Below are 16,741 nucleotides of genomic sequence, written 5' to 3'. Positions count from 1 at the left end.
AGATAATCTGGCTTCAGGATGCTTAGGGCACCTCAGCCAACTTCTCAAAATACAGGATTTGCTACATTACTGAACTCATTCCCGTTCCAGAATGCGCAACAACCCTGAGAAATTTATTTTTTTTAGCAATGCTGTTGTTTAAGTCACGTTTCACATCTATGATTATGAATGAGGAACACGAATCACATGTTTAATTGTCTCTTGCTCTTGCTTCAGTATGATCAGGCGATTCAGAATCGGAATCAGAATTGGCTTTATTGGCCAAGTATATTTACGCATATAAGGGGTTTGGGTAACACTTTACTTTAAGAGCACCTTCATAATGCATTCATAATGCATTCATAAGCAGCATGCAAGTACACCTTAACATCCTAACATCCCTTAACAGCTTTAATATACATTAATAATTTGTCTCTGGTTTTTCAACGCATTCAGTATACTTACACAGGACAGACATACAGCAAACATGAGACAACAAAATAAACAAACAATGAAGTACAATATGTACAGAAGAGACTTAAGCAAGAGGGCCATAGTGCAATGGTGCAGAGTGCAAAGATGCTGGATATTTTATATACAAGAGGTGCAGTGGATTTTTGGTGATGACAGGTTTATTGCACAAATATTTTCTTGACACTGTGTTACCACTTTAAGTGTTCATCAGAGTGATGACCTGTGGAAATGAACTATGCGTCTGTCTGGTTGTTTGGCTTATAATACTCTGTAGCGCTTGCCAGAGGGGAGGAGTTGGCACGGCAACGTCTTTGGTGTCTAATGCTATTTCTGAACATCATGATGCCAAATATATGGACAGGGCTTTCATCCCATGGATGATGTAATCGTATAGCTCAGTGATTCGCAAACGTTTTGGACCAAGTATCACTTGGGATCAGACAAAGCAAAGTCAAAGGCAAAGTGCCACATGGCTGAAAAAATTTCAGTGACTTGAATGCACATCTGTGTAAAAGAAAAACAAAACAGCATTTACCGTTTCAGTGAGCCTACTTGGCATGACAAAGATTTGAAATGTCAGGGATGAGTGCAGTAAGCTTTAATTGAACAGTGATCCTTCATTAATCCTTGTGGGGAAATTCTCTATTTGCATGCCTACCCCATCTTGCTTGCGGCACCCCTGGAGATGGGGGGGGGGGGTTAATGGCTTCACTTAAGGGTTCACACTAGGGTTATCGCCTAATCCATGTTAGGGGGGAGACTGTGAGCCAGGAATCTTTACAGAATCTGTAAACTACCATTTCAATTAAAAAGACCTGGATCTGACTTAAGATAAGATAAGATAAGATAAGATAAGAACTTTATTTATCCCGAGGGAAATTCTTTTGTCTTAAAACATGCTTAGTGCAACAAGAGGAATAAAGATGAGACAGTAAAAAGCTTAAAAAGAAATTAAGCACTGAGTTCTTGCTGTGTGCTGATTGGCTAGTTTCCTATAATCATACGTGTGCTGTTAATGGGAACAAACTGGATGAGTCATTCGGTCAAGGAAACAAGCCAAGCACAAGAGGAATTGTACTATTTAGCCAAATAGGAGCCTTTCAGTTTTAAAGTAGCTTGTAAAACCTGAAGTAGTTCAAAGTGTCTTTCATGTGGCAGTGCTGAGGTCAAGGTAACTCAGTCTTGATATTTTCATCTGAGGCTAGCTTAGTCTCGTGGGTGTCATGACGACCAGGTATGTACCAAATGACACAATCCTCGGCTTCAAACCTACGTATTTGGATGTCACAGAGGACCCTTTGGACAACAGAGAGCTTTATCTTTTAAGGTCACAGAGAAATGCTGAGTCTTTAGCAAAATGTCCAAAGGGATGACAAAGATTTTTTTTGTTTGTTTTGCTTTTGATCTTGAATACTTTAATAGGTTATAAAATCACAGTTTTAATTCAGACATTTATTACAGTGTCACACAGTTAAATCAAAGATATGTATAAGTTAGTTTAGAATCTTTGGATATTTTTAGACATTTTTCTAAAGTACTGCTGGAAAGAACTGAGTTTCATTTTGACACTAATACCAAATGATCTGAGTTATATCACCATTGCAGTATTTTGTGAAGATGTCACATGATTTTTGTCCACACATGTACACATGTACATTCACTCACATGTAATCCAAAATTAAGGACAATAGAGGTTTCATATCTTGGTGGAGTATGAGGTTAAGAGGTTGAAGACCCTGGGGATCAAATTTTTCAATGATACCTTTCAGCTGTTCGGATTAGGAAGGAATTGATAGGTAAGACGCCCCAACAATTCAAGTTCTGGGAACCCTTACAAACAAAAGTGGAATAACAGGTGTGAAAGCTGGACAGAACACTTCACAGATGGTAAATAAGGGTAATTATTTTGCTGACAGGACCTGGGAGGCTGACAGGCCGGGGTAACCTCAAGGATAGGCTGACCTATTTGAAGGTAATAGGAACCAACAAGGCAAATTAAACAAACTCACAAAATCATCCAAATGGGGTAAATCATCATCGCCATCCATACCCACTTCTCCTGTGGTGAGTTGTGGGGCTCTGGAACGTATCCCAGAATCCACAGGCACAAAAGGCTGCAAGCCCATTGCAGAGCACATGCAGAATTCTGGCAACTTCAGTTCACCTTACAGTTAGCAACAGTGCTAATCACTGTGCCACCTCTATATACTAATATAGCAAAACAATTCACATATACCAGGCAACTGCTAAAACAGCAGCGGTAAATGCTTCATCTTGGACAGAGATCCAAAGGTAGCCAAGATCCCTGACATTACAAACCTTCAACTTTATCTAAGCAAGTAAAAAAAGAACATATGAGACATTATTCACTATGATCCAGCACACAAAATAAATTATACAGAATCTCACTATTTGATAAAGAGGGAAATATTCTCGCCTCTCATGAGGTTTATGGAGTGCAATGGGATCTATGGATGGATGGATGGATGACCATTTGCAAAAAATGTCTGCTGCACTTTCTATTTCCCAGTATACCGGATTTTACTGGTATGCATATAACACCATGATTCTGTGCTTGATAAGCGGTATGGGGGGGGTTGGCCTGCAAGGCTGCAGTTGTACATCAATTAATAAAGCTGCTTATTTGTTAGGTGTTTTCTGGAATGTAGTCAAACCCTATTCCCTTCCTGGTATACATCTTCCCAGGTGCAGTTTGAGCACGCCCATGTTATGGAGGCGCAGCAGTTGGTGAAACTCATCGGGCATAACGTGGAATTTCCTCTTCCATGGCCTGTTGTCATAGTAGCGGTTGGTGATTGGCCGGCAGTCGTTTGGGTGCACGGGAAAGGGCCAGAACCCGTAAACCTGGACGTCGTCGCACATCTCCACCCCCAGGCTGACCATCATGATCCCTGTGCTCAGCCGTGTCATCTTCTAGCCCCGCCCCCGCCAGAACTCTGCCAGATTCCGCAGGTACTCCGGATTGTACAAGACGGCCCGAATCGAGCTGTCAAAGTCATTCAGGGTGTAATAGGCACACAGGGAGACGGCTGTGTCTCGCTGGTAGGGGAAGGTAGGCAACAGCAACAGAGCGTCTTTGTAGAGGTCTAGCCTGTTCACAAACGGGCGCCGATAGTCTATCAGGGCTCCATAACTGCCGTGTTTATGGAGCGAGGTGAGGGGAGCAAGAGAGGAAGGAGAAAGAGAATGTGTGAGCATATTTACTACAAAGCATTACTCAGCATGAAAATTGCCGATTCATTGTAAGCAGACAGACCCTGATTATTGAGTCTTGTTTATAGCATAAATATCAACGTCATTAGACTCGTCAGGAACTGGATGGTCTGGCGGTGTCATCCTGTGTAAGCCAATATGAGGAAGTACAGTATGAAGGAACTGGGCACATGACTCACTGCTCAGTGAGGATGCTGGGATTGAATGAAATGAGGTTAGTCTTCTTGCCAACGTGTTTGTCATAGCCATTGTTCAGAGTACCGAGGTTACACCTAGACCCAAGAATGACAATAAAAGGTTTCTTAGTAAAAGATTATGCATTAATAATAACCACAAAATTGACACAGTATCAATATGCCGTAAGGGGTACGCTAGGAATATACGAGGAACATGGTGGAAAGTCAGCCTTACCTGAGACTTTTAGCCTTACCTGATGACAAACTGGGCCAAATCGATGTTTTTTCCACAGCTGCTGTTTCCCAGGACACCACCGTTTCCCACCACGGAACACGTCTTGAACGTCTTATTTAAAAATGGTGAATCCTACAGGGTACATAGTGTGAAGGTCTCTTGAGATATTAACACATATAAATACCCTTGCAAAACTAATGGTCTTGTATCTTTTATTCGCAAATGGTGAGTCCTACAGGATACACACCGTTACATTTTTCTGAATGTACATAAACTGAACTATGTGTCGATTGTTTATTTAGCACTGGGTCATACCTTTACAAAGGTGCTGAACAGCTTAGAGGTCACCTTGGTAGAACTCTTTCGGTCGCCATCATATATAATCTTTGAACCCAGTTGTGTATTGGCCTGCGTGACAATAGCCTTGAAGGTTCCATTGCACTTCTTGTTCAACAGAGACCTAGGACAGAAAGGCCATTTGATTACTTGCAGTTCCTTCACGCTTTTGAGAATTTATCATGCAGTCACTTTGAAGAACAGAGGGCATTATGGATTTCAGTGGATCAATAATTAAACAAGCATCACTGGTTTTTATGCTGAGGCTTTGGCTCTCTGTACCTGAATTAGGATAAATTATCCACTTGCTTCTTCCACTTCTGACTATAGAGCTTCAATAACTTGCTAATGGATTTCGCCCTTTAAAGACAGAAAAGAGACGCGCATGAGACAGATATACTAAGAGTTCTGAGATATCGGAGCTTGACTCAAATTGCCATTAGTCATTACCAACCCAGGTTCCGAATTACATTTGTGAACTGATTGCTACGGTGCTCTCCTGTAGGTGTTTCCAAGCTTCACTACTTTTCTTGTGAAACAGACGCAAGCTTAACATCCTGATACCCTGTGATACTGAATTCATTTGTTCACTTTCAAGCCACCAAGAGCTAGTGTTCTTTCAGAAGGCATTCAGTGCATGTGTATGACAGCACTTGCAGTTTGTACCTTACCTTTACCATTCTGCACCATCAAGCACACGCACGCAGCACGACTGACACAAACTGCAGGAGTCCCCACAAACCCTGAGCATGGTAAGCTCGCCCACACCTGCAATATTTGATTGGTTCAAGATGTTGTGGCTTCTGCTTATGTGGCTTCAAGGTGCCTTCAAGTCTGGAGACGCTGTGGAGACAGATTTCCAAGTTGAGTCACTCAACATTGTCACTCTTGATTGTGAACAAGGCAGCCAAGCGGGGGAGAGAAATAGAGGCTGGGTGTAGTGATTTGGCCAATCTGGTCAATGATGATTCTTGGTGCGGGTTACGAGACTGAAGGAAGTTTATTACAAACGGAGCTCAGGAAAAAAAAACAGGAGAAATGGACCATGAAGGGTCTAAATGAAGGTAGGTAGATAAACAAATCTAAAGCGCTAACACATAAAGAAATACATGAGCTACAAACAGGGTATACAGTGAGAAACTACTAACAACAAACAAATTTGCATCTATAGCACAGTCTATAGTGACTGACAGAACACCTGAGCAAAGGCAGAGACATATATACACAGTTAACAAGGCTAGACGAGGGACAGGTGTGGGCTATTGCTGATTGCACAGTAGGGACAATAGTTTAGTTTCAGACATCCCATTGAACTGGTATGGTTAGTGTGCCCAGAATGTTTTAGCAGCCTGTTGGTCTTTCACAACCAGAGGTTATTTTCCCTACTAGAATATCTCAATGCTTCAGTTGAGTGACTAGCAAAGAAAATAGACTGTGTCTGTGCAAGAAAGTCAACTTTGATTCCTGAATAAGATATTAACATCTACAGCCTTCAAATTGAAGCAAAAGTAATAGTTAAGCTCTGGATTCACATGTCTGATGTTCACCGCAACTGCAGAAGGAATGAGAGATGAGTCTGTTTGGGTCTTGGTGAACAATCCTCCAGATGAAGCCTGATCACACCCAAGCTGTGGAGCTGCAGGAGGCGGTTAAACTCAACAGGCATGGCGTGTATGCTTTTCGCCTTCACGTCATCATAGTAGTGGTTGGTGAGGGACCGGCAGTCTCGTGGGTGCTGGGGGTAGGGCCAGAAGCCGTAGAGATGCACTTCATCACACAGCTCCAGTGCCAGGCTGGCCATCATCATCCCGGTGCTGAGGCGCTTCTCCAGGCCCCTGGGCACCCAGAACCGGGCCAGGCTCCGTATGTATTCTGGGTTCATGAAGACGGGCCGGGCCGGGCTTTCAAAGTCATGCACCGTGTAGAGGACACGCAACGTGACAGCCGTGTTTCTCATATAAGTGAAGGTGGGCATCAGGACCAGAGAGTCTCCAAAGGTGTCCAGCCTTTCCATGAATGAGCGACGGTGCTCCATCAAGGATCCAAATCTGTTGGGTTGAGGTGAGGTGGAAATGGGCAGGTAGAAGGAGACAAAGAATCAGAGTGAACCTACAGCGAAAACCGGGCACCGGCTGCACAAAACACTGTAACTTTTCTCCTTAAGTGTTACACTTAAGGTTTAATTTCTCCTTAAGATGAGAGATTAAATGTCTCTCTGACTTTTAAAAAATCCTGGAGGACTGACTGACTTCCTAATCATCAGCACCAGGGTTGTTTTCTAAATTAATTCTAAAAATATTGATCTGAAGTTCATTCAAGACAAAGCTGGAGTGTCTCGTCTGTTGTATCTTTGACACTAGGAACCTCGGTTTTCTTCACCAAGATCAACATGACTCACTTATCCACGAGGATGCTGGGATTGGATGTTACCAAGTTCGTCTTAGTGCCAACGTCCCTTCGGTAGCCACTGCCCACAGGAGCGAGGTTACACCTGAGTCAGAGAAGGAAGAGCTTTTAAAACTGGCTTCTGTCAAAGGGGACCTGCGTGTATTTTAGCTCCCCCTTGCTGATAGAGAGAGTAATACACGAGGCCTCTGTTAGGGCAGGAAACACGGGGGACACATTTAATAACGAGAACTGCCTGTCATCAGTATCTCTCTACAGTCTCTTGTCAATCGAGGGGACGCTTGTGCCTCCAGGGTAAGAAAATAAGAAAACAGATTAAATTTTCTTCAGACACTTTTTTCCATTGTTGGTTTCCACTGTAGTCTCGCACCTCCAGGGTTGGTGACTATAATCCTACCTCTGGCTCAGTTTGTGGGATTTGAATGTTCTTCCTTCATTTGTACATCTTATAAACAAGCTGTTGGATGAACTAGTGTCTCTAAAATCCCCATAGTGTATAATTAGTATCCTTTTAAAGTTGTGTCCCATCTTATGCATGTGTCTCTTAGAATAGGCTCTGAAACCCCCCCCCCCCCTCCCCGACACACTTTGCATTGCATAAGCAGTGACAGACGATGCATGGTTACAAATGGAATCTCAGAAATGGAGTCAGACAGAGAGACAGGTCACTATTATTTGCCGACAACTGCATTTAGTAGCAGTTAAACCTTTAGCATCCAATAATAGGAATTTGTCCTGAAGCCTTCATTAAAACTGATTTATGATTTTCAGAAATACATGCCATTTCCACTCCACGCTAATTACAGACTGAAAATGAAAGTCCTGCAATTCTTTAAATATTTGTTGCAATACTAATCCACATACAATGAAAACAGAAGCAGTAAAGATTTCTTCACAGTTCTATTACATTTTTTCTGGCTGTAATGTATTGTAGTGGACATTATAATTTTTTATTGTCATTTTTTCTTTTTTTTTTTTGCAAGCTGTCATGTCAGTTAATACGAATATATTTTCCTTAACAATAATAACACTACTGGTGACCTTGTATGCCATCATCAAGGTTTTTTTTCTTATGAAGAACAATGAAATGTTTTGTTTACCAGAAAGTGTTTAATTCCCAGACATTTTACAATTCATCTGTATCGCATTATGTTGCGTCCTGGGAATCCCAACATACCTGATGACAAACTGGGCCGAGTCTATCTCTTCTCCACAGCTGCTGTTGGCCAGGATTCCACCGTTTCCCACCACGGAACACGTCTTGAATGTCTTATTTACAAACGGTGAATCCTACAAGGTACATAATGTGAAACTCTCTTGAGATATTAGCACATATAAATACACACACAAAACTAACGGTTTATGGGTTTTTCCGGTGCCAAGTCGTACCTTCACGAAGGTGTCAAACAGCTTAGGGGTCACCTTAGTAATTCTTTCCTCACTATCGTACGTGATGTTCGACCCCAATGGTGAGTTGGTCTGTGTGACAATAGCGTTGAAGACTCCTTTGCACTTGTTGTTCAGCTCAGACCTAAGACAGAAATCCCCACTTTTTTTCTTTTTCCTGTGTGCTTTTCAACGTTCCAAATGTCTTCCTGAATGTGGCGTCACATTTATTTATGCTGTCATCGTCACACGGTATTATAGACTCACAGCCATTAAGGACATGGTCCAATCACATTATGCTACCATTCAAAAGTTTTTGCACACCACGGGTTTTTATGACTTGTCAATTTATTTCATAAACTGCAGATTTTATTCTTGTCAAGCACTGGAAAGTTGAGTGAACAACTATAAATGAAAATACAAGTCAAATAAAACAAATTTCCTTTATAACATGGAAAGAGTATGTAACAGTGCACGTCTGACATCCTATTTACTGGTTGTGTGGTGATGATAGTCACCAGTGATAGTCATAGTCACATTCTAGGCCGTCCTTTAACTTTAAATGCACTAGTTAACTGTTTCATCCAATGACACAGAGCAGCATTTAATGTCCCTTATAGAAAGAATGCCTCGAATTTTCTCTGCTGTTATAACTGCTAGAGGAGGTTACTTTGATGAATCAAAGATATGACATTTTCTTGCTAATAAAGGTACTCAAATGGTGAACACACTGTAAGTGTATTCGTTAGCAAAGAATATTGTGTGTATTTTTAATAAATGTTAAGTGAGTAACATGCAAATGTAGGAATTCCCAGTGTGTGCAAAAACTTTTGACTGCTAGTGTACATGTAGTACCTTTCAAAGATAAAACCAAATTATAATTGATCAATAGAAACATCCTGTTGTTACCAATGACAATTAAATCAGAGGATGTTGCTTGGTAACCAGGGGAAGCAGCCTTCATGTGTGGCAAAACAACCCTGCAACACCCCCATGTCAACCGTCATCCCAGCTGATCCTACACTGCTACATTGTTGCCAGAATATATCACTGTCTAACTCATAAACACTTGTAGTCACTGTACATCTGCCTGCAGTCCACAGGTAACAAACCACAGCAAATTACACTCAGGATTCCTATTCTCACAGCTAAGGCTCTCCATACCTCAGTAGGGTGATGTAATCTTCTTGCTTTATCCAGTCCCGGGAATAAACCTTCATAATAGTTTCAATTTTCTTCTCCCTGTAATGATAACATTTGATTTTAACACAGGACCAGGTATGAGGTTAGTATGGATACAGATACAGCAGAGAGATACCAACAAGCAGGGATTAACTGCAGCCTTGCAGTCTGGGTTTCTGCTATTTTTGTAGTCATTGAATCAGAATCAAGCAGCAATTTAACCTGCCTTAAAATCAATTGCTTTTATGGGATTTTCCTAATATTTGGCACTGTCTTTCCTGATACATATCCTCGTCAGTACTAAGCTCACTATTGTCATCCATATGTTATCCGTAAATAGGGTGACCACCTAATCCATGTCAGAAGGGACACTATGAGCTACGACGGGGTTTGTGAACTTCCATTGCAACCATTTCAGTTAAAAGGACCTGGATTTCACTTTAGCACTGAGTTCTTGCTGCGTGCTGATTGGTCAGTCTCCTATAATCATGCACGTGGCACTAATGTTAACGTGAAGAAATCAAGGAAACAAACAAGTATAAATACAAGATGAACCAAACAATTTAGCCGAGCATGGGAGCCTTTCAGGTTTAAAGCAGTTTGTAAAACCTGAAGTAGCTTATAGTGTCCCTCCTGACATGGCTCATGTGGTCACTCTATCCGTAAATGCTTTTCTGGTACAGTCAGACTTTGAAGTAAAAATTCCTAGTAAATGCAGTTACAGTAACACACTTAAAACTCAGAATATAAGTGCTGACACACTTAACAACAAGAAGAACAACAAAAAACACATGTCATAGACAGCCATTTATGCGACGTCCACTGAAATAAGACTTGACTCCACCACGATGGTTCACACCTGCAGATCTGGGGCATCAGAAGAGGGGCAGTCTTCTCCAGATGTGCCTGGGAGTTTCCTTCTGTTCCAGAATTACTGGAGAGGCATGGGTCAAAGATCATGACACTTGCAGAAAAACTTGTCCAGAATATTTTTCTGTTTCTTGGTGTATATGGTGTAAGAGGGTTTGGAACAAGCTAGAATCTTATGTATTCTCCGCATTCTAGAAATCCCAATGTTAATCTTGATCAATGAATGTAACTAATGAACTATAAGTCAAAATGCAACCTCAGCTAAATGAACATACACTTCAGAAAATGCATCAGTATGTTTGTTTTGTCCATCAGAATAAATCAGAAAAATAGTAAGTCTTTTCCCTTTAAGTACAACATCTTTTATAGATAATTTCTACCTTGGAACCCTAAATATAACATCATAAAACACTATATTACATCACAAAACTGAAAATGTGCCAGTTAATCAATCCTACCAGTGAATCTTATCCGTTATGAAGTACATTTATTGATTCTCCTCTTGCAAACACGGATATAAAATTTGCATAATTTCTGTTGTTGGCATTCTAACAGCTTCTTCCAAGAAATTAAAATCTGTCATCATTTTATCTGTTTGCTGTGCAAATATCCTCAAGACATATGGTTTCCCTGTGTCTTATTGATCTTTTCTGATAGATTGGCAGTATCAAAACATTACATACTGAAGTAACTGTTAAGAGACACCACACTCCAATATTTATGGCTAGCTTGTTTCCCATATAGTAAAACCATCTTTTCTACTTCCACTTACGGGGTTGGGTTGTATGTAGTTATAGAGATGTAAGTTAAGGTATAAAATAAAAATCTGTTCTATGTTGTACATGCATACAGTACTTTGCAAAAGTCTTAGGTAGCCAAAGAAAATGTTTAGAGCTGTTTATCTCGGTAATTAATGTTTGTTTGCTCAGAAAAAACAAAAAACGTCCAATTTAACAGTAACACAATAAAAACTAACAAGGATTTCTCTAAAAAGTTATTGATGTCTTGTAGGTTGGCTAGAAGAACACAGCTTCAGCTCCCAAACCTCTCCTCAGGGGCACCAGCAGCTCGATTAATTAAATAACTTAATTAGTTAAATAATTTGATGAGGTTTTGATTCAATAGTCATAAGTTCGGGACAGTCTGTATAATTGTTTAGTTACACAGGTACGTATTTCTGTGCTCAGTGAAATTTTAAGGATTTCTACAAAATTCTGATAATTTCATTTTAAAAGAATTTCTAAGGATTTTAATTTATTTGACATGTATTTTTCCGATAAAACTGGAAAAACTTGACCAGGATAAGTGGTTGGGAAGAGCGTCATAAACTGGAAATTACCGGCAATTACATTTCTAATATAGTCATGTTTTGTCATTGATCAATTAAGTAATGTTGATTCAAAGGTCTTATCAGGTACCTCCCCAGTTTGTACAAAGGATTGCAAATTCTCCAGGGACAGTGGATGAATAACACACTCTTTTGTGTGTGCGTGTGTGTGTGTCTAAGGCTCTGAGGAGAGCAAGGTGGCGTTTGTGTAAGGAAGCAATCAAGATCTATACCTGTACTTGTGCACAAGGCAAACACAGCTTTAATTCACTGCCTTTTGGATGTTATTTGTGGCGTGTTAATTCTCACGGTGCACCGGCTTACCTGTAAAATACCAAGGAAAACCAGAAGAACCCGCCAGCAGCCGAACCCAGTACCAGCAATCTGAATACCCAAAAGCTTCTCAGGCAGCGCCCCCTCATGGCTCCCCCAGGCCAGAGTCCTTCTGCTCCTTTCTTACCCCCTGTGTCTGTGATAGGTTAATTTTATTAGGAAACTGTGACACAGTAGTTTTGGAAAAAAGTTATTTTAATAAATAATAAATTCATAATTATAAACATATAATGTCTGATAAAAACAAAGGTTTACTTAAAAAATGTTAATATGCCAAAGCTCTGTAAAAAGCTTACAAGAAGAAAACGATTTCATCTATATTTAATTTGCGATCTACCTGTTGAGCCTTTCCGCTCATAACGGATTGATTGATTAGGTCTGCGGAAGGCGGAAAGGGGAAACTTTCGGCGCGTAAGGGGAAACTTTTCTCAGTAATGCTACCACAGAAGAAGCATCGTGTTTGAGTGTTCATTTATATTTCCCCTTTATTCAGGGTGTTACATGTCTCTTTGGACTGACGGTGCTCCTTGCCTCTACCTGCTAAATGGTTAATTATCTGAATGAATTTGTTACAAGTCTGCTTAAAACTTAACTTGATTGCATGGAACATGATGCACTTAATATTTGTATTATGCGTGAATATGAATATTAAGCATGAATTTATTTACATTGAAGAATATTTACGACAGTTACTACAAAACTCAAAGTTCAGTACATTGCCAGTTAGAAATGTAAGTTTCAGAAATTGTAAGTGGAAAGCAAAAAGTTACATGATCTTTCTCATTGAATCCCATGTTCATTATTAAAATGATGTAAAACCTTGATGAGTTGACACAGAGGACTTTCATCTGAGCCCTGTTCGATTTGCTCTTTAGATACAAATGTCACTCCCCATATTTTAGATGTTTCCTCGTCTTTGAAGGTCTTTCGTCACAGTGTGTGTAGGATCCTATGCATGCGTGATAATTGATTGTAAGGCAACACAAAAACCGAATGACACATTATGACAACAGTGATGTTTATGACAACAGTCATAAAAATCAATAATGTGTCTTTAATGTGCATGCCATGTGTCATGTCATTCTTATGACGGTTACATGTCACCCTTATGTACACTGCTTCAAGTAAAGTGTTACCGATTATAACAATTCATTACTTAAAGGAGGATAAAAAAACGACTATGGCATAATCCACAAACTTTACAGGGCTAGTGCTAAGTCACTCCTTTAAGATGGAATGTTCAGTGGTTCCTACAACACTCACGCCTCCCTTCACCTTTAAGCTGTCAAATTGTCTCAACCGGACCAAAGTTAGACACTTGAATCACTGATTTTTATTGCTTGTGCAAAACACTTCAGGTCATATAAAATGGTCCCTGCTGACAGAACACAGACATTCGCAGATGAGTGCACCCCAAACTGAATACACAAGGTACCAGGTCTTCTACCTCTCGGACGTTTACTCTTTGTTGGGCTGGTCTCTAAGTATCCAGATCCAACATCACTTGGGTCACTTAGTCAAACAGATGAGCAAGCTAGGTAAACTGAAGCAATCTGAAAATCTGGACTAGGAATAACCAAGGATAAGATCATCGCTCGACGCAGAGTTAAGCAATCCATGAAGTTAAGCAGAGAAACAGAGAACGACAATCCACACTAGCTAATCAAAACAGAATTAGGAAACAAAACAGCTCAGAACAAGACAAATCAGCAAATGCATATTAATCTATTTGCTTGTGTATTTTCCTCATAAAATCACGATTCTATCAGGTACAGTACACTTTTTGCCATGGATTAACATTTGCACTGGGATCTCTGGGAACACAACTGATACTGATACTTGAATATGGCTAAAAATGCTAATTCTTTCTCAGGACATTTTTTTTCCCATGAAAAAAACATAACAAAGTCAAGATGTCCTTCCTGAGGGTAACGGAAAAGTTCTTGAAGGCACAAGAAAGTGGAATCTCACACTAATAGAAGAAGTGAAAGAGGAGTTTGTGCTTACCAGGTACGGGATCAGGGATCAGGGGTTGCATGCATTAGCAGAAAACTGAATGAAATACAAGAACTTGAGAAGCAACAGGGAAATAATGGTATGTCGGTAAATACCAATGGACAAAAATCCACACAATAGGTAGAGAGGTTAGACCAGTTTTTATATACCAGGTTTTTACAACCCACTGGTCTAGCTCAGGGGTGAACAGGTGGTACGAGTGAGGTAAACTCTCCTGTAAGTTCTGCTCTGACCCAGACAACACACACAAAGAGATTCCACTAGATTCTAGTTTCCAAAGAGACTCAAAGAGATCATGCACGGAGAGTTTTAGTACAGAACGAGACAGACCTATTGTCCCAGCGAGGACCATGGTACTGATCAGTAAGGAAGGGAGATCCTTACATGCGCCCTTCCCCCAAAGGTTAAACTGACCCTACAAAACACACATGGGTCGGCATCGCCTTCTGACCTGGTGTACTTAAACAGAGGCTTCCTATGGGCAGGTGTAGCTGCACGCACATCTAAACGTTCATCCACAACCTTAGGAAGTAATAAGGCATTCGCAACGTGATAGGTGAGCGTTGACAGTGGAATTTGACTGGGTTGGGAAATGCAGGTTCAAAGGACAGTGAAGGATGCAAGGACAAGAGCGCGGGAAAGCTGGTCGCCCCCGAGCGAATGGCGGAGCCCAGCTGACCTTGTCAAAACCAATCCCACCAGACTGGTCGATTCAAGCTCCAGTTGCAGCCTGAAACACACAACTGGTAAAACCCAACCACCACAATACCAGACATGCCTTCTTCTTTACGTTCTAGAATGAAACACAGGTGAATCACAAGAATAGGTACAGAAATTAGTTAACATCAGGGGTGAATCTCAATATGTGTCTTTGACCCTTAATTGTGTTCTTGTGTACCCATTTTATTTCATCTTCCATTGCTAAAGACCAGTTCCAATACAAAGAACACAGGTACAGAGGAGGAGAGGTAAGGAACGTGTGCTGATTTGGCAGGTTGCCGCACCCACCACAAGACAAATCATCTCAGGGATGAGAACCCAAGTGTAGCTATGTGGCAGGTGGTATACTGTTGGCCAGGACAACACCATTTTCCACCACAGTACACATCTTGAATGTCTTATTCATGAATGGGAAATCCTACAGTGTACCAAGTCTGAAACTGTTGAGCTATGAACACACACAAATACACTCACAAAACGAATGATTCACATGTTTTTCCAGTTCCAAGTCCTACCTTCACAAAAGTGTTAAACAGTTGAGGGCAATAGTTTTCTCAGAATCGGTTCTGATGCTCAATCGCATTGATGAGTGGGCCTGCGTGACAACGGCCTTGAAGACACCATTGGTGAGTGGGCCTGCGTGACAATGGCCTTGAAGACACCATTGGTGAGTGGGCCTGCGTGACAATGGCCTTGAAGACACCATTGGTGAGTGGGCCTGCGTGACAATGGCTTTGAAGACACCATTGGTGAGTGGGCCTGTGTGACAATGGCCTTGAAGACACCATTGGTGAGTGGGCCTGCGTGACAACGGCCTTGTAGACACCATTGGTGAGTGGGCCTGCGTGACAATGGCCTTGAAGACACCATTGGTGAGTGGGCCTGTGTGACAATGGCCTTGAAGACACCATTGGTGAGTGGGCCTGTGTGACAATGGCCTTGAAGACACCATTGGTGAGTGGGCCTGCGTGACAATGGCCTTGTAGACACCATTGGTGAGTGGGCCTGTGTGACAATGGCCTTGAAGACACCATTGGTGAGTGGGCCTGCGTGACAATGGCCTTGTAGACACCATTGGTGAGTGGGCCTGTGTGACAATGGCCTTGAAGACACCATTGGTGAGTGGGCCTGTGTGACAATGGCCTTGAAGACACCATTGCATTTGCTTTTCAGCTTAGACCTGTGATAGAAATCCCTGTTGTTCTGTCCTTCTTGTGTGCTTTTCAAACCTTATTGTACTGCCACTGTCATGCCCACAAACTCTCTCCAAATGCCGACATTGGGGACACTGCGATGTAGGCACGTTACTCAATAGACTTAACCCAAAGATTCATATCACTAGAAAATACTAGTTTACTAGTTAAACTAATTAAACCTTCAACTTTCAGATATCTTCCTGTTACAAGAAAGCCAGTAAATCCCCAGTGACTTATTTGAATGCTTCTGTAAATTTGTAATTATCCCTTCATCACATGCCATTATACTCTCGCATCCCAGTAAAGACACAACCTCACCATATTACTTATAGTGTGTTTTAAAGATTGAGATCTGTCCAGGTTAATCACAGACAATAGTAACATCATTGCATACAAAGAAATGGAAAACAGTGTATGTGAGCGCCCACATAATTATGAATATTTAGTGATGCCTTACAGACTAGCTAACGCACCTGCCTATGTTCCAGTTGTTTATGAACACCATCTACCATGGTATGATCAATTGAACCCTGCTAGTCTAAGTCAGCAACTTGCTAATATATTCTTAAATGTTAGCCGATCATGTTCACCATGTCTGATAGGTGCTCCACTGGCTCAGGGACTACTTGCTATACATTAAGGCTAAGAACTGTGAGTTTCACATCCAACATTTGTCAGTCCTGGATTATCAATGAATCGCCTAAAACTTAACCGGATCCTTAGTCCCAGCAGAGTGCAAATGGACCCAGAGAAGACATTGGGAGTAGCAGAGTGGCCTCTCCCAGACTTGAAGAAGAAGCTGCAGTGTTTTTGCTTTTATTTAATAATAAATAAATAAATTCATTTCATTTTCACCACTCCATCTGGGTGC

At 41.1% G+C, this 16,741-nt stretch overlaps 1 protein-coding gene and 1 pseudogene across 1 annotated transcript; both read right to left on the bottom strand.

Annotated features, from left to right (window-relative positions):
• Positions 1-3,129: 3,129 nt before the first annotated feature.
• On the bottom strand, positions 3,130-5,114 carry LOC111856017 (alpha-2,8-sialyltransferase 8E-like; annotated as a pseudogene).
• Positions 5,115-5,415: 301 nt separating this feature from the next.
• LOC111855951 (alpha-2,8-sialyltransferase 8E-like) lies at positions 5,416-12,048 on the bottom strand. Its single transcript, XM_023835483.2, has 7 exons — positions 11,930-12,048; positions 10,268-10,342; positions 9,391-9,468; positions 8,230-8,371; positions 8,018-8,130; positions 6,833-6,925; positions 5,416-6,482 (listed from the first exon to the last, which is right to left on the bottom strand). The coding sequence occupies exons 1-7, from the start codon at positions 12,025-12,027 to the stop codon at positions 5,978-5,980; spliced, it is 1,104 nt and encodes a 367-aa protein (XP_023691251.2). The 5' UTR covers positions 12,028-12,048; the 3' UTR covers positions 5,416-5,977.
• Positions 12,049-16,741: the final 4,693 nt, after the last annotated feature.

The sequence above is a fragment of the Paramormyrops kingsleyae genome, chromosome 22, assembly GCF_048594095.1.
Source record: "Paramormyrops kingsleyae isolate MSU_618 chromosome 22, PKINGS_0.4, whole genome shotgun sequence".
Lineage (NCBI taxonomy): Eukaryota > Metazoa > Chordata > Actinopteri > Osteoglossiformes > Mormyridae > Paramormyrops > Paramormyrops kingsleyae.
The sequence above is the reverse complement of the archived record's forward strand: the minus strand, read 5'-3'. Positions and strand labels throughout refer to the sequence as shown.